General features: G+C 27.2%; 1 protein-coding gene across 1 annotated transcript; it reads left to right on the forward strand.

The window, feature by feature from the left end:
* Window positions 1-5,433: 5,433 nt before the first annotated feature.
* LOC124825887 (CBL-interacting serine/threonine-protein kinase 12-like) lies at window positions 5,434-7,612 on the forward strand. The gene has a single exon (XM_047298617.2). The coding sequence runs from the start codon at window positions 5,861-5,863 to the stop codon at window positions 7,349-7,351; it is 1,491 nt and encodes a 496-aa protein (XP_047154573.1). The 5' UTR covers window positions 5,434-5,860; the 3' UTR covers window positions 7,352-7,612.
* The last annotated feature ends 9,994 nt before the right edge of the window (window positions 7,613-17,606 follow it).

A 17,606-nucleotide genomic window follows, 5' to 3' on the forward strand; every position in this document is an offset into this window, starting at 1 on the left:
ATGGAGGGTTTCTACACCCTAAAATTAGTCTAAGGGACAATAGCTTCCACTATATCATAATTAAGGTCATATAATTTTGCAAAACAGAAGACTAAGGTGACATAATTCATGAGTGGGAATGGTTGAGAGTTAATTTTTACCATATTCTTTTAGTATTTTCATTTCACATGATTGTTACACAGATACTTAAAATCTTCTGGGTGGAGTTGTATTTACAGCGACCACGGTCATGGTATCGTATCGAATGTGTGCGATAAAAAAAAAGGAAAAGTTATAATAAATTATGAAAGAATTTTTCTTTAATTTTACCAATCTCTCACAACAGATTTATTTTTTAAGTAAGAATTTATAAAAAATAAATAAAGTTCAGATCAAGATTAATTATATTGCGGTACATGATTTTTATTTCAAAGAATTTTCTTTTTTTTTAATTAAATATCTTAGTTTATATAGTTATAACCGGTGTTATGTATCCAATAGTTCTGAATAGCTTAAGAACTGAGATCAATTAAAAATTTATATAAAAAATAAAGTTTTGAACAAGATGTGTTATTCCTTTCACATTAACTAGCATTGAAGCATTGAAGGTAACTTTTTTTATTGTCTGCACTGTATATAAGTGCTGGTGGCGCTCATTGTATGTTTCAGTTCCAAATAATTTGACAACATAATATTTTTTTTACAAACATGCTTAATTAATTTTCAACTTGTTTTCTTTCATCAAAATTATTTTCTATTAACTTATTTTATCCACTCGAAATGTAAATTAGAGATAAATAAACATACTAATTAAAACACAAAAAACATAAAAAAAAACACTCTATTTAAAGACAAAACAAAAACTATATGAAGAAATTGATTTATTTACAAAAATATAAACATAAAAACAATTATAATCAACTTTTATCATCTATATAAAAACAAATACTCTTCATGCAATTACATGTATTAAATGACGACTGAAAATTTAAATATATAATAATATGCAAGGGGAGTGAGTATGAGTTCCATGCCAGGTCTGGGAATCAGATGTTTGTTAAGTTTGTCACTGGTTATTGTATTAGTCTCCAACAGATTTTCTAATTCCTAAAGAAAATATTGGTATGGAACAGTCAACTAATTAATTTTTTTTAGGTTATTCCTTCACCCCAAATTGTTTCCTACACCACCATATTTTTTAAAAAAATTCCAAAACTATCATTTATATTTTAAAAAATCATACATTCCTACTTCTTTTGTCGACATCGGTTGAAAAAAAATTCTTCAACGGATATCTGTTGAAAAAAAAATTCTTCAATAGATATGCCACGTCCGCTCAAGATTTATGTTTTTTTTTTAATTTTTTTTAGTTTTTAGTTTATTAATTTATTGTATTTTAAATTAATATATAGATATTATTTAAATCTCTTTTAAATTTGTTACATAATTATATATAAATTAATTTTATTTTATTTGATGAAATAATTATTATTAATTTAATTTAATTATATTATTTTTTAATTAATTATAATCACATTTATTCAAGTTTTTCTTTTTTGTTTTAGCTTTTAGTTTATTAAAATATTATATTTTAAATTAATTTTTAGGTTACTTAAATCTCTTTTTTATAATATATCACATAAATTAATTTTATTTTATTTAATGAAATAATAATTATTAATTTAATTTAATTAAATTGACTTTTATTTTATTTAATCAATTTAAAGTAAAAACTAAAATAAAATATAAAGCTTGAACGGATGTGGTCACATCAGTTAATATTGAAGAATTTTTTTTTAACGAACATCGTTGAAGAAAAGAAATAGAGTGTAAGATTTTTTAAAATATAAAAGATAGTGTTAAAATTTTAAAAATATGTGGTGATGAAGAGAACAATTGAAGTAGTGTAGAGAGTAACCATAATTTTTTTTTGTGTCCAATTGATTTTTGGACTTTAAAAGGAGACTAGCCCAGCGGATCCAAAATAAAGGCCCATGGTCTTTTCTTGATGAGGAACAAATAAGGAAGTTGTACACTGTATTGATTGCATTATTATTATTATTATTATTATTATTATTATTATTATTATTATTACTATTTTAATTTCCTACCAAATATCCATTTTAATCTTCCTTGAAAAAACAAAATAGAAATTGTACTTTTCCTTTTCAAAATATGATTATGTATATCATTAATTATTTCAATTAAATTCAGTATCTTTTATGACCTTTTCTTTCTCCCACTACTGTTACCATCTAAAATAGTAATTGCTTTTTATTTTAAGACACCGTTTTTAATTCCTTTTTTACAGATTCAAAACGTAAAACATGGCCGATACATCTACATATGAAAACCATAAACTGAACTATTGTTCAAGCAAAGAAAATGATAAAATTACGTGAAAATAATCAAAAGATAAAGTGATAAAGGATACACCAAATTATTGTATTTGTAATTAATCACTTTATTGACATTTAAAAAATTTATTAAAAAAATTAAAAATTAAAACTCTTATTACCATTTGAGCGTCTTCCATAATCTCATAAAAGATTAATAACTTTGCAGTATACATACATATTTTTTTAGCATTTATGCCAACAGCACGTAGCTTAATTTAAATTGCTTAAACAAACAGAGTGCAAAAGTGATATAAATATTTTTCAGAACAAGTACCATGATTATGTTAATTGAAGCATATGATTTTGTTGCAATAAGGTTTTACATAAAAGTCGTTCAGTGTTTAATATAATCTTTTTTATACTGAATTTGATGTGTAAATTTAATGTTGCTCTAACTAAGCTAAACATGACATGAAAAAATATATGAATCCGAAACCGACAGTAACCTACAATATCAGCGAAAAGAAATTGGAGGCAAAATCAACTACTCAACTAATTAATTTCAAAACTTCATTCATTATATATTATAAGCTTACCCATTGCGTGTCATAACCATTTCTACCACCCACACAGAGTTGACTTTTCAACTCCTGCTTTATTCTATTCTTTCTTTCTCCATTCACTTCACAAAATTAATCATTTCCAAAATTCTCTTCTCATTATTTATTAAGACAAAACACATGTACCCATAATATGCAATAGAAAAAACAATATAAATAAACATAAAACTTATAATATATTCTACAATAATTATAGAAAACTTGCGAAAATAAATAAATAATATTTATGAACTTTTATAAATTTTGATTTTCATATTTTAAAATAAGTAAATATATCAAAATTAAAAAAAATCAATTTCATATTAGAATTTAAAAATTAAAAATACAATTAACCCTTAAAAATAAAGTTTTGTTTATGTGAATGTTTGAATTTCAAATATTCCACCACAAATTTATTCCAAAAATAATTTCAATAAATTAAAAGAAATGTTTATAGACGATTTTATCCTCGAAACGATGAAATTTTTTATTGTGACCGACCAAATAGAAAACTGAAAAGGAAAGGAAAGTTATGGTGCATAAAAATATAGGCAGAAGCTTAAATCAGAGGAAACACGTACAGTACATTGTTGCGTGAAGAAATAGTATAATTCTTGAAAAGTTGTTATCCTTCAGACCATGCTACGTGACAGCCTCAGTTTCTTGCAAGCCTTCTTCTTTGAGTTCCGAAACTACCACCCACTAAGTCTCGGTTTCTTTTCATGGAATTCTGGTCCAACACAAAACATAAATAACAACGAAACCCATGTTCTATAATAAGATTAATCCCAGAACATGGCATGTAACAAAATTCATATGTTACGTGTGTTTGTTAAATGATCATAGTAGGCTAATAACACCAACAGACGAAAACAAGTGCAACTTTTTAGAAAAATTAAAAAGATATTATAAATAAATTGTGTCACGATAATATATAATTTTATTGTAAAATAGTCATATTAAAATAACACGATATTAATTCAAAATATTTTTAAAATTAAAATCGTGTTAAAATTTAACTAAAACATTCTTAACTGAAAGAGTGTTATCTTGATATAATTATTATTTTTATCAAAATTAAATTAAAATAATATTATTTTTTATATAATTTTAGTTTAAAAATTTATACATTTAAAAATATTACACAGTTTACTCATAGTTATAATTTTCTAAAATTTATCAATTTCTTTCGCTAATTTAAAAAGAATGCAGCATAGTGTTTTCGCGAATCATACAGTAAAATTCAATATAACAAATTTAATACTTGTTAAACTCTTACAAGTAATTTATAATATTTTATATAGTACTATTTTAATTATTATCCATATCCTTTAATAGTATAAATACGATTATTATTTATGTTATCTTTGAATTGAAAATTTGCAACCGACTTGAATTGGTTAGCAATACATGATACGAAATTACAGGTGAGCAGTGACAGATACACGTGTTGGTGAAAAGGTGGCTGCACTAGCAGCCACCACTACATGTGTGAGTGCCAATGAAGAGGGAAAAGTAAGTACCCATAAGCTTGGAAGACCACAAAAACACATGTTGAGACCTAAAAGTCCAATAAATCTTCATTTTTCTCAATAAAAAATAATAATCATTTTAATCGACAGACCAAACTCAAATTATATAAACCAATTTATTAATAATTAATTAATAATAACACAAAATTTCATAATAATTAATTAATTAATTAATAATTATACGATAACACAAAATAATAATATATCATATATGTATACAATTACATATATCTTAAAGGTTGCTTTTATAAAATAAAATAGTATAATTGTTTAACTTAATTTGACTTTTGAATCTTCCATTTAGAAATTGGAGTAGAGGTAAGTTGAATCGAAATGTTTACTTTGTTTTAAATATATTTATTAAAATATGCTTAGCGAGAACTTTTTAAAAATACATATACCAAGAGTAATAATTTTATTTATTAGTCATTGGTTATTAATGTTATTATGATATTAAAATGTTATTAGTGAAATAATTATATATATATATATATATATATATATAATTATTGTAGTCTCTATCTAGTAAATATAAGTTTTGTATATATAAGTTATTCATAGAATATTTTTTTTTTTTTTGCTAATATAATTTAAAGAGTCTGGGGTTCTACGTGGTATTGCAATATCAAAATTTAAAATAAAAATTGAATCAACCCAATTTTAATTTTTTTAAAATTAAACTTATAAACTTATGGAATTAACGTCCATTTCTAATTTGTCACAAATAACTATTATAAAAATAAGTTTGAAATAAATTTTTTAATAATTATGTGATTACCTTTTTAAATCAAATTTAATAATACAAATGTTTATTTAATTTAAAAAACATAACAATAGAACCATAAAAATGCTTCAATCTTTCACTTTTTTCCTTTGACTAAAAACACAAAAACCCTAATTGGTGTAAGTTTTGGTAGTTCAGGATATTGTGGCACCGGAAAAGGTGTTCAATTTTGCTGGTTCGATTTTTGTGGCACAACAATTGGCTAATGTGAAATAAAACAATAAGAAAAGCGAAAGTATTAGCAGTACAAATTGCAAAAGCAAATAAATAAATAAAAAGGAAAAGATAAAAAAGCAAAAGAAAAATAGAAACGAATTAATGGTGGTATATACTCTTCCTTATATAAGCATCTCTCTCTCGTTCATTCCCTCACCTGTTGTTTGAATTTGAACCAAATACGATAAATTTATTTACACACATCATCACACTCTCTCTCTCACACATAGGAAACCTCAAACAAATCAAAACCACAACCTTGTTCCTTCCTCCATCCGTTCACTCTTTTCAACAACCTTCAATACAGGCCAATCCAGACACCAATCACCACCAACCACCTTCATTATTCTCTTCCTTCAACCAAAACAAAACAAAACTTTAGCCTCCAAATTTCAAATCCAAGGGCCATCCATGGCCGCCGCCACCCCCACGAGCCATCACAAGAGGGAGCCATCGAACCTTCTATTGGGTCGTTTCGAGATTGGGAAACTCCTTGGACATGGAACCTTCGCAAAGGTCTACTACGCGCGGAACCTCAAAACCGGCGAAGGCGTGGCCATCAAGGTAATCGACAAGGAGAAGATTCTGAAGGGAGGTTTGGTGGCACATATAAAGCGCGAGATCTCCATCCTCCGCCGCGTGCGCCACCCCAACATTGTCCAACTCTTCGAAGTAATGGCCACCAAGAGCAAGATCTATTTCGTAATGGAATACGTTCGCGGGGGCGAGCTTTTCAACAAGGTCGCGAAAGGAAGGCTCAAAGAAGAGGTTGCCAGGAAGTACTTTCAGCAGTTAATCTCCGCGGTGGGGTTCTGCCACGCCAGAGGGGTGTACCATAGAGATCTCAAACCTGAAAATCTCTTGCTTGATGAGAATGGTAATCTTAAGGTCTCGGATTTCGGGTTGAGTGCGGTTTCTGATCAAATCCGACAGGATGGGTTGTTCCATACTTTTTGTGGGACACCTGCGTATGTTGCTCCCGAAGTCTTGGCGAGGAAAGGATACGATGGTGCCAAGGTGGATCTCTGGTCTTGTGGGGTCGTGTTGTTTGTGTTGATGGCGGGGTATTTACCCTTCCACGACCAGAATGTTATGGCAATGTATAAGAAGATTTACAGAGGGGAGTTTCGGTGTCCCAGGTGGTTTTCTCCTGATTTGTCCAGGCTTCTCACGAGGCTTCTTGACACCAAGCCCGAAACCCGGATTGCGATTCCCGATATTATGGAGAACAAGTGGTTCAAGAAAGGGTTCAAGCAGATCAAGTTTTATGTTGAGGATGACAGGCTTTGCAATGTGGATGATGACGTGCTTTTGGACAATGATGACGATGTTGCTTCTGTTGCTTCTTTTTCGGATTACTCGATTTCGGAGTCTGATTCCGAGGTTGAAGTTAGGAGAAAGAATGCTCCTTTGCCTAGACCACCTAGTTTGAATGCTTTCGACATTATATCGTTTTCCCCTGGGTTTGATCTCTCTGGGTTGTTTGAGGAGAAGGAAGATGAAACCAGGTTCGTGACTGCTGCACCAGTTAACAGGATTATTTCCAAGTTGGAGGAGATTGCTCAGTTGGTGAGGTTTACAGTGAGGAAAAAGGATTGCAGGGTGAGTTTGGAGGGTACCCGAGAGGGGGTGAAAGGGCCTTTGACCATTGCTGCTGAGATTTTTGAGTTGACACCTAGTTTGGTTGTGGTGGAGGTGAAGAAAAAGGGAGGGGATAGAGCTGAATATGAGAGGTTTTGTAACAATGAATTGAAGCCAGGACTGCAGAATTTGATGGTGGAGGAGTCTTCAACTTCTTCAGGATTGTCTACACCTCAACCTTCCTTGCTACGTGGACTTTCTGAATCTGTTTCGGATATTTCTTCTGAAATCGGAAGCCCATGCTATATGCCTTCCGTTTAGTGAGGTAGAGAAGAGAAAAGGGTAAAACTAAAACCTTCTCTCCGTCTCTCACTTTCTCTTTTGCTTTATTTATTTTTTTATAGATTGTGTATGAAAATCGGTAAAAAATTTTGCCCACAGAATTCTCCTGCTTTTAGGTTTGCTTATTGACTGAAGCGCTAGGTGCCTACTGTGTTGGTATGCTTAAATTATATACGAGAAACAAATGGCTAATTGAATATAGTGAATGTGTATATGTGTATGTATTTCTACTTTTCTTCATTCGTTGTTGCTAAACTGTACATTACTTTGGCTTTGTACATCAACTAATCAGAAATAGCAAAACGGTTTAGTGCTAGTCCAGGTGGCAATCCACTGCCTCTTTGTCTCTTCAGAAATTCCTTTGAAATTGGAGATGTATCTCTTGATACATGTTAAATAAGTGGGGGACTGGTGAGAGAGATTGACGTAGAACGTGTCCATGGGCTAATGGCCTATAATATAAACGAGCATATCTTTTCCTTTGGAAGAGGAACATATCCTTTCGTGTTTGAAGGTGTAACTGATGAACACATTCAATGACCATTACAATATTAAAAAGGAAAATGATACTTGAACAACCATTTTTGACAACATTTAGACACGCGCACACGTGTCAAAATCTGAGTGGTGCAGTTGGAAAAATTAAATGAAAATGGACCACTCAGATTTTGACACGTGTGCACGTGTCTAAATGTTGTCAAAAATGGTTGTTCAAGTGTCATTTTCCTATTAAAAAACACCAGTAACTAAGAATATTCCTCCTGCTACAAATTGTTACTTTGTTTTTGCTCGATCAAATTCTGGCAATTTCAGTGCATAGCATGCTGAAGAAAATGGATGGAAACCTGGTTTAGTTGCACACTAAGTTAACATGTTGTATTTGTCAAAGGTTTCATACTTAAAAAATAAGTATCGTTTTGTCCAATCTAAAAGCTAGGGTATGGTTAAGCTGCAGGTATTATAAAGTATTATTGAAGTTTCTTATTTCTTAACCATGCACAAAGAAGCTCTCATTTACTTGAGAACAAAGTTGGGCTTTAACCCTGTAAAGTAATTGTTGTAAATTTCAACTAGTTAACGCAAAGTATTATTAAGACTCGTCTTCCCAAATGCGTGTTCAGTTTCCCTTTATAAGTTGATGTTTAGTCTTTGAAAACATAAATACACAGACGCTTATTATGTTATAAAAGTAACAAGTTAAGCAAATTGAAGAGAAAAAAAAAAAAGCGTACTTACATGGTCAAAGTCCATAAAAAGAGAGAGAGAAATTAAGCAGAGATCATTATCTAAATGGATGGCTTTTCTTCTACATGTGTTATCTTTGTAGTGGCACAATAAATTTCCAAAATTTATCTAAAAATAGAATCCACTATAATGCTATTTAAAATCTCATACACAAGTTTGGCACAAAAGGGTTCTGTAGGACAGAGGCAATAAATAGGAAAGCATTGGCTATTAATCTTGGAGATGGGACTGATACTGATTACTTATCAGTTCTGAAAGAAACATTGCATGACATCATGGTACGTCATCCATGTTTGGTTCTCTGTTCAAGTTGCATGACGTCATCAAAATCCATTTTTCTTAGTTCTCCGTTCAAAATTCTTCTGTTGGAGCAGAATTGCACACCTTAGGACAAAATTTGTAAACCTGGATACTAAGAAATAAAAAGAAAATATCTACTTTAATGTTTCAACATGATAAATCAGATTTAGTTTTGATCAACAACAAAGATATATTCTATATGATAATATTCTTTTTAGAGTTAAATATATATTTAGTTTTTTAAATTTTAAAAAATTAGAATTAGTTTTTTTTAAAGTTTTGGATTAATTTAGTTTTTGTTTTAGAATTGTACGAGTTTAATTTTTTTAATCAATTTTGTTAATTTTATTTGAAATTTTAAATATATTTTTCAGTTAACATTTAAAGAAAATGTCAAACTGTACAAACAATTTAGATATTATCATTAAATATATTTGAAATGTCAAATAAATTTGACAAAATTTAATTAAGAAAACTAAATCCATATATCTTATTGAAAGACTAAATTGAGTCAAAATTTTAAAAAGAAACTAATTCCAAATTTTATTGAAAATTAAGAAACTAAAACTATATTTAATCCTATTTTTACAAATCTTTTCATTATGTTATAAAAATTAAATACATTTAATATAAAATAAAGCTAATAGTAGGAGGAAAAGAAAACATAAAAAGTTTGCATATATAAATACAAAATGTAACTCAACTACAAATCAAATAATTAGTACAAATATTAAAATATCATAAAGGTTAATCAATCATATGATTAACTATAACAAATTAAGTAGTCACATGAGTAACTCTAACAATAAACAACAATTAATTCATAACACCACACCGTTAATTATATAATGTGTCTTGTTAAAATCTTAATAGTACAAATATTTTGGATAAAAACACAGTTAAAGATAAAAAGTATACATTTTTTAATTATTTAATACAATAATAATGTTCGTCACATTTTCTATTTTTTCTCTCACATAAATTCTATATTATTAAGATAGCTAAGTCCAATCTTGTAAACCAATTGTTAAAAAGTTTTACTTGGTAAAGATTTTGTAAATAGATCTATCAAAATTTTTTCACATAAATGAATCTTTTGGATCTCTATGTCACATTTTTAATTGACTGTTATCTTTATATATAATTGTAGAATCTATATATTTTTTCTATGATAGAGCACAAGTTTGTTGTAGATGTTAAATTATACACTTTAACCAAACACATTCCCGACTTATCTTATGTAATGCTAAATTTATACATGATTCGATAATATTATTGTTATAATTTATGTGATAAACCATTATAAATTTGTTTTGCCACAACATGTAAAACAAAAATCATGTTTATAATAAATCATTATGATGATATAATAAATAACTTTCATCATCTTTTTAACAATTTTAACTACATAAAGTTATTAGAGATCAAATAATTAATTATGTAAAATAAATATTTTGGAACTTTCAACTTTTTTTTTTATTAGGTCATCTTCCTTTTAGCTTTTTTTTTTTTTTTCATTCCATAGTTTTTATCTTTGAAATTAATAGGCTTATCATGCTTCCAGTGTCTTTTTGGAATCACCAAACCTCTTTAAATATGTTATGAATTAATATTAATTTTACTTAAATCATTAACAATGGATATATATATATATATATATATATATATATATATATATATATATATATATATGATTTAGTTACGTACTCTTTTTATTCAATAAAAACATATTATAATTGATTAACTAATTTTGTAAATAAAGTATTTTTTGAATTTTCTGCTTACATTTTTTTACGAGAATTAAGACAAAATAATAATAATTGATTCAAAACAATGTATTTCTCCAATTATTTTTTTTATTTTTTTAATATTGAAGAATTTATTCATCAAAATAACAATGGACAAATCAAACGATAAACAAGTGCCAATGTTCATGATTTAAGATATTTTATTATTGATGGTGAGATATTTATCATTATTAATAAAATAATTTTTAATTTTTGATAGTTAATATTTTAAAAATAATTTAAATGCTGTTACATTATTAAAATATTATTAAATAAGGATTTTATTTTAACCCAACAAAATTGTAACACGTATCATCTTCCTTGCTTGCTGCTCTCTGTGGTGGTGGTTTATATGGCCCACAGACCACAGGTTGGAGCATTTATTGAATTGCAGAGTGGCAAATTAAAGGAACCAACAGGAACAGGTGCCCTCAAAATAATTTATTTCTGTCTCCTCCCTCACTCTCATTTGTTATTTTCCAAGTCCTCTACACAAAAGAAAAATCCCAAGAGATTTAAATTACTCCCCTTTTCTCAATAATAAAATCCTTCTTCCATATAAGCCCACCACAAGATAAACTATAGCTTCATAAATTTTTTTACTTTAGTTAGGTTTTAAATTCAACCTTATAAAATTCCATTTTATTATCAATTGCACATTTCCTTTTATAATATTTATACCATTATGTAAACGAAATTCATCTTTTTATGTACACACTTTTTTTATAATTTTTATTTTTTAAATTAAAATAATTATCTCACTAATTTTATTTTTTAACTAACCGATCTTTTAAATTTAACTATTTTTTGGTTGACGGTTTGCTTTTCTACATTTAACTATTTTTTTTATCTAAAATAATTATATACAATAAAAAATTACTTAAAAGATAAATAAAAATTATTTATAATAAAATTATAAATTTTATTAATATTTATTTTTATAATTTTAATTTTATTATTTTCTTGTTATCATATATATATATATATATATAAATTCTTTTATATCATCAAAGTTTCTTAAAATAGACTCTAATCCATTATTTTCGTGTTATGAAATGAACTTTAAATCTAATTTAATTTTACAAATTTAAATTGTAAAGTAAAGTTTATACATATTTATATATTGTAAATTGATTTTATATATAATAGATTGATGACTTTCAATAATATATTAAATGATACTTTTAGTTATTTTATCCAAATAATATTAGGTGAAAAGTGGGATAATATTTTTATAAGTTAAATATGTTTTTAACTTTTAAACTTTGATACAAAATTAAAATTTGTATAAATTTGATATAGTTTAGTTCTCAAACTTTAAAAAATAATTAATATAATACTTTTAACTAAACTAAGTTAATTTTTTTATCTGTCAAACAAATTTTAAAATAACATTTGAATTATTTACATCATTTTAATACATTTTACTCAAATCTCAGTCTAAAACATTATTTAACAAACTGAAGAAAAAAACATCATTAACTTAAAATAATCATAGTTTTTTAAAGTTTGAAAAATAAAATGTAAACTAATTCTAATGTTATGTTGAAATTTAGAATTTAGAAACATATTTAATACTATTTAAAAAAAATCAGATGTTACATGTAACCTAATATTTTAATTGGGTAACAATTACTTAACCAAAATAATTTAACACTTTATTTTATTTTTTAATTTACAAAGTTTAAATCTAGATCTTGGAAAGGAAAAGAGTATGGATGTTGGAAGAAAGTTGCTCCCCTCTCTTGTTTGCCTTTGTCGACGTGTGTGGAAAGAAAATTTAAAGCAACTTTTCAAACCGACACAATTCATTTGTAAGGTAAACATATATATATATATATATATTTAAGTTAGATAGTCGATTATGTATCTAAAATATATGTAATTTTGTATTACTTAATTGGTTATATCATTTTTAATTCTTACAATAATAAATAATTCAAAATATATTAAAATAGGAAATAAAATAAAATATTTACTAAATAATTCAAAACATATAAGTGTAAACTTTTTAAGTAGATATTAAGATAATTTAAACATATATTTTTAAAATCTTTCAAAATATATTTTATAAATAAAACAATAATAAGAGTTTCAGACTTTAAAACAAGATAATGTTTTAGAATTTGAATACAATAATTATATTATTTTAATTTGTAATGTTTTCATACATTGGCATAACGACATGCTAATTGTATTGTTGTTAATAGTTTTGTTGCCATTGGAGTTTTGTTTGGAATAAGTTAAAGTTAAGAAGGACAGAAAAATACGTACTAATATAAATTTATGGATAAAATTTAATAAATGGTAAATAAGTTTTTTTAATGAATAGTTATTTGTAATCGATTTAATTATTTTAATAACACGTTTACAAATAAAGTGGGTTTATTAGCATTTGTTTTATTATCACAGTGAATAATTAAATTTTGTTTTAAACAGATTAATTTTTTTTAAACTTCCAGTTAGTAGTACAATTTTTTTAAATTCTTTTTTAGAAATATTAGTTTTATTTGTTTAATATATTACGATGTAATTTTATTTAAATTATCCTTTGAGATTAATCATTTATTGAACTTCATATTTTAAAGAATAACCTTTTACACAGTCTTATTCAAAATAAAAATAAAAATTGATGTTCTAAAACAAAACACAGTGTATTTAATATTTGTGACTAAATAATAAATTGTGACTAAATAATAAATAGACACGTCTCATAATAATAATAATAATAATAATAATATTAAATATTTTGTTTGAAGGATATGTATTTAGATGGGATAATTGGGATGTGGTGGTTTGAGTTGTGATGGTGATTTGATTTTTGGAGCATATGGTGTGAAAACAGGTGTTGAATGTCTCCATTATAAAAATCACATAACTTGTTAAAGTGTGGAAAAAGAAGTGGTTATCATAACACAAACCACCAATCAAATTTCAACTTTATATAAGCAGATAAGCTATCTTCGATTCACCTAAACCTGTCTTCCTATCATTTGTTCATATCTTGCCTAATTTTAATCAGTCATTTTCTGTTTCTGCGTTTCTTCCAAAGTCATGAAGACGCTAATAAATTACCTTAAACAAATCTTCCACTTACATATTTACCCTCCACGTTGCCCTAATTACGTTTCTTAATTGAGTAGTTAGAAGCCAGACAACACCAATTCATCTTACTCATAATCCATCTAGGTTACACCAGTTTGAAAAGAGAAGCAGAACATCATGAAACACGACAAGAAATAAAATACATTATTACTTTCTTTCAAGATAAATCTGACCTTAAAAAAGTGTCTCCTAGGTAGCATCTTCAAATTCGTTGGATTGTTGGAGTTGAGGCCTACAGGTGTTGTGTGACTGTGACATCACTCATAAGATCCATTGTAGGAAGCAACAATCACTATCTAACTTTAAAATTATACATAATATTTTTCATACATGTTATAAGTATATCATCATCGTTATCATTATTTGTTTCCCAATATTTTACACCAACAATCAAAATATATTATGTTGTAGAAATATAATATTAAACAATGATGGTAATGATCAGCCCAGAAAACGAGTAATTTGACTGAAATATGTTTTTAGAGGAGGAAATAATGTTTATTAAGGAATAAATTAATATTAATAATATTATTTGCCGACAAAATGGTCTACCAAGAATGTTTAGAAGAACTGGTTAGCGTGTTTATATTATTGGGTTTATTTTGTGTTGTATGTGGTTGGGATGTAACCGAGGATTCAAATATTCAACCACAAATCAGAGGCGATGATTTTGAAGTGAATAAAAAATAAGCAAGTATTTACAATGTCAATCATATCATGAATCACACATAAAGAGTCTTTGGCGTGCAACCTACTAATGTCACCTCCTGCTAATGTTGCACACTTTCAATTATATACTCAACTCATATTCAAATGTACTTTTTTTTATTATTTAAATTTACAGCTATCATTTATGTAAAAATCCAATTTAATACAAAATATAAATGGTTTTAAGATTTAAATTATTTTAAACTTAATTGCTTGATCCTTGGTATAGGACATACATTTAAAAAAACCTAATTAATATTTAAGAAAAAAAAAACTGTTATTGCATACACACTGAGATAACAACTCAAAATTTTTATTATTTCATGATTAAACATACCAACTGTGATATTTTTCTATTATATCTTCAATATTGATCCCAAGTAAAATTAAGATATTCTATCTCATTAATAACTCACTAAAACACATTCAACTTTTTTACAAGGATTATGCTTGAAATTAATTATTTTTTGCTTTTATTTTGTATTTTTCCAAAACATAAAGAAGTTGGTTGAAATGAAAATGTATCATCTATCAATTCATCAACAATAAGATTGTTTTTCCAACATCTATGAAATTTTTTAGTATCTTCCTCCTTTAGAATGGGTTTTTCAGAATATAAAAAGTGCATTCAGAAAAAGTTTATTAGAATAAAAAAAATGTGTTCAGAAATTTTAGTGAGATAAGAATGCCCAATAATAAATAGTATATTAAATTTCTGGACCATATAGAATATAGTGTCTCTCGGCCCAACAGAAGTTTACTAATATCAGATCTGGAGTCCAGCCACAACTGCGTATACACATTGCTAAATGTAATCCCTATTAGTTTACTTATCTGATACTTCACATTTAGGATAAAATATATTTTCCCTGTTCAAAATATTTCAGAATGATGGTTTTAATTTTATAAAAAAGGTTTTAGTTTCTATTTATCTTAAAAATGGGTTTTTATGTTTTTATGAAAAAATTAAAATTTAAATATGTTTTTAGTTCATGAAATATTGTTCGTCCTCTTAAATAAAAAAAATTGTATTTTTGACATTTTTTTTAAATATGATTAGGGTGTGTCACGTTTTTTTTTTTTTTGAAATCATATTAAGATTATTTTCCTTAAAAATAATTAGGGTTCTTAAAGTTATCTTACTTGAAAGAAGGAAGCAAGTAAGTGGTCGCTGCTGTGGCTGTGAAAGAAACATTCTAATTGATATCCATAATTTTTTTCTGGTTTTGTCCCTTTGCAGGCGGTGCTACACCTGCTGGTATGACTTGGGATGCTACTCCTAAGCTTTCTGGGATGGGATGAAATCCCTGCTACTATGGGAAGTGCTACTCCATTGCCTGGTGCTACTCCTGCTGTTGCTTATACTCCTGGTGTTACCCATGTTGATGGTATTGAATAGTACAATTTGTTGAGGTGGGAGAGGGATATTGAGGAGAGGAATCGTCAAGGGACGGATGAGGAACTTGATGCTATGTTTCCCCCAGAGGGGTATAAGATTTTGGAACCCCCTGCTTCCTATGTGTCCATTAGGACGCCTGCTAGGAAGTTTCTTATTACTCCTACTCCGTTGGGGACCCCTCTCTATCAAATTCTTGAAGAAAATCGTAGTCAACACTTTGATGTTCCAAAGGAGGTGTCTGGTGGATTGCCCTTTATAAATCTGAGGGTTATCAGTACTTTGGGGCACTGTTGAATGAAGAGAACGAAGAGGAGTTGTCCCCAGATGAGCAGAAGGAAAGGAAAACTAATTTTCTTTCAATTGATGAAAGATAACTAAAGAACCCTGATTATTTTCAAATAAAAATATTTCTAATTTAATTTCAGAAAAAAAAAAAAACCGTCCGATCTAATCTGATTTCACACAAAAGCTGACATCAGACAATCTTAGTCACCTAGCAGAAAACACCTTTCAGAAAATTTAATGTTACATTTTCAAAACTAAAAATACAAGTTTTCTAAATAACAGAATGAAAATGAACATTTAAAGAGAAACAAAACACAAAAAAACATGATCCTAAATATATTTAACAAAAAAATTAAATTTACATTACTCTTAGTAGAAACAGAGACTAAACCATATTAAGTAGTTATATAAACAAACTAGTTTGAGAAAGCAAAGACATATATTTTGGTGAACAAATTTCACACTAGGATGAAATTGCATAATCAAACTGGAAAAATAACTTTATTATCCATATCCATTAAATGTAGATATATCCTGTTTTATTGAAGAGAATTTATACCAAATATGACCTCTTAATGTCATGTAAGTACACAAAGTTAGGAAGAGAAAATTTAATTATTATAAAAAATAAGAACTTCAGGCAAGGATAGAATATAATTGAAAAAGGATCAATTCATTGATAAAATGAATTTAAACTTTTAAAATAAAATAAGGCATTATAAAATTGATTGAAACCATGTAATGATAAGGAAGTCCCAAAAAACATTCACAAAACATCATCTTCTTTAGATAAGGTTAATTATGTCTTAATACATATTTTTTTTACAACATTTTAATATTATATATATATATATTTATTAAATTAAAATTGGTAAGCATAATAAAAAAATAAATTAATAAAAAATAATATATATATATATATATATATATATATATATTATGTTTATAATTTTATTTTTCTTAAATAAGTCCCAGAAATATTAAGTTACCATTTTACTTGGTGTTATATGTTTTGGTTTTATAAAATATGCAATGTGGGACATTTACAAAATTATAAGGAATAGACGTAAAGGAAGCTTCTTCAGGTTTATAGTAGGAAAGTCTTCATATGATTTGCTTTGGACTTAAAAAATATAACCATGTGGAGTGAAAGCCCAGATATCAAAATCTAACCACTCTGAAAGACTTTCTTAGTACATTAAAAAACTTTTTGTTGCTGAGTTATGCTAAAAATCCTTTTTATCTTTAACGTTTTCTTAGCCCAAGAGGAGTTGTGGCCAGCCTAGATATACAGTGCTTAGTTCTTGTTTTCTGTTTTCTGAATTTTGTTTGTCTGTTGATGATGTTCAAAGCAATCAACTAGGTTGTCAATTGCAATACCCATTGAATATATAACTACCATGGT

This window comes from Vigna umbellata, chromosome 5 (assembly GCF_029865625.1).
Source record: "Vigna umbellata cultivar VRB3 chromosome 5, Vumbellata_1.0, whole genome shotgun sequence".
Classification (NCBI taxonomy): domain Eukaryota; kingdom Viridiplantae; phylum Streptophyta; class Magnoliopsida; order Fabales; family Fabaceae; genus Vigna; species Vigna umbellata.

Bases quoted from the DNA above. Each gene is read 5' to 3' on its own strand.
- LOC124825887 (XM_047298617.2), top strand. From the start codon at position 5,861: ATGGCCGCCGCCACCCCCACGAGCCATCACAAGAGGGAGCCATCGAAC.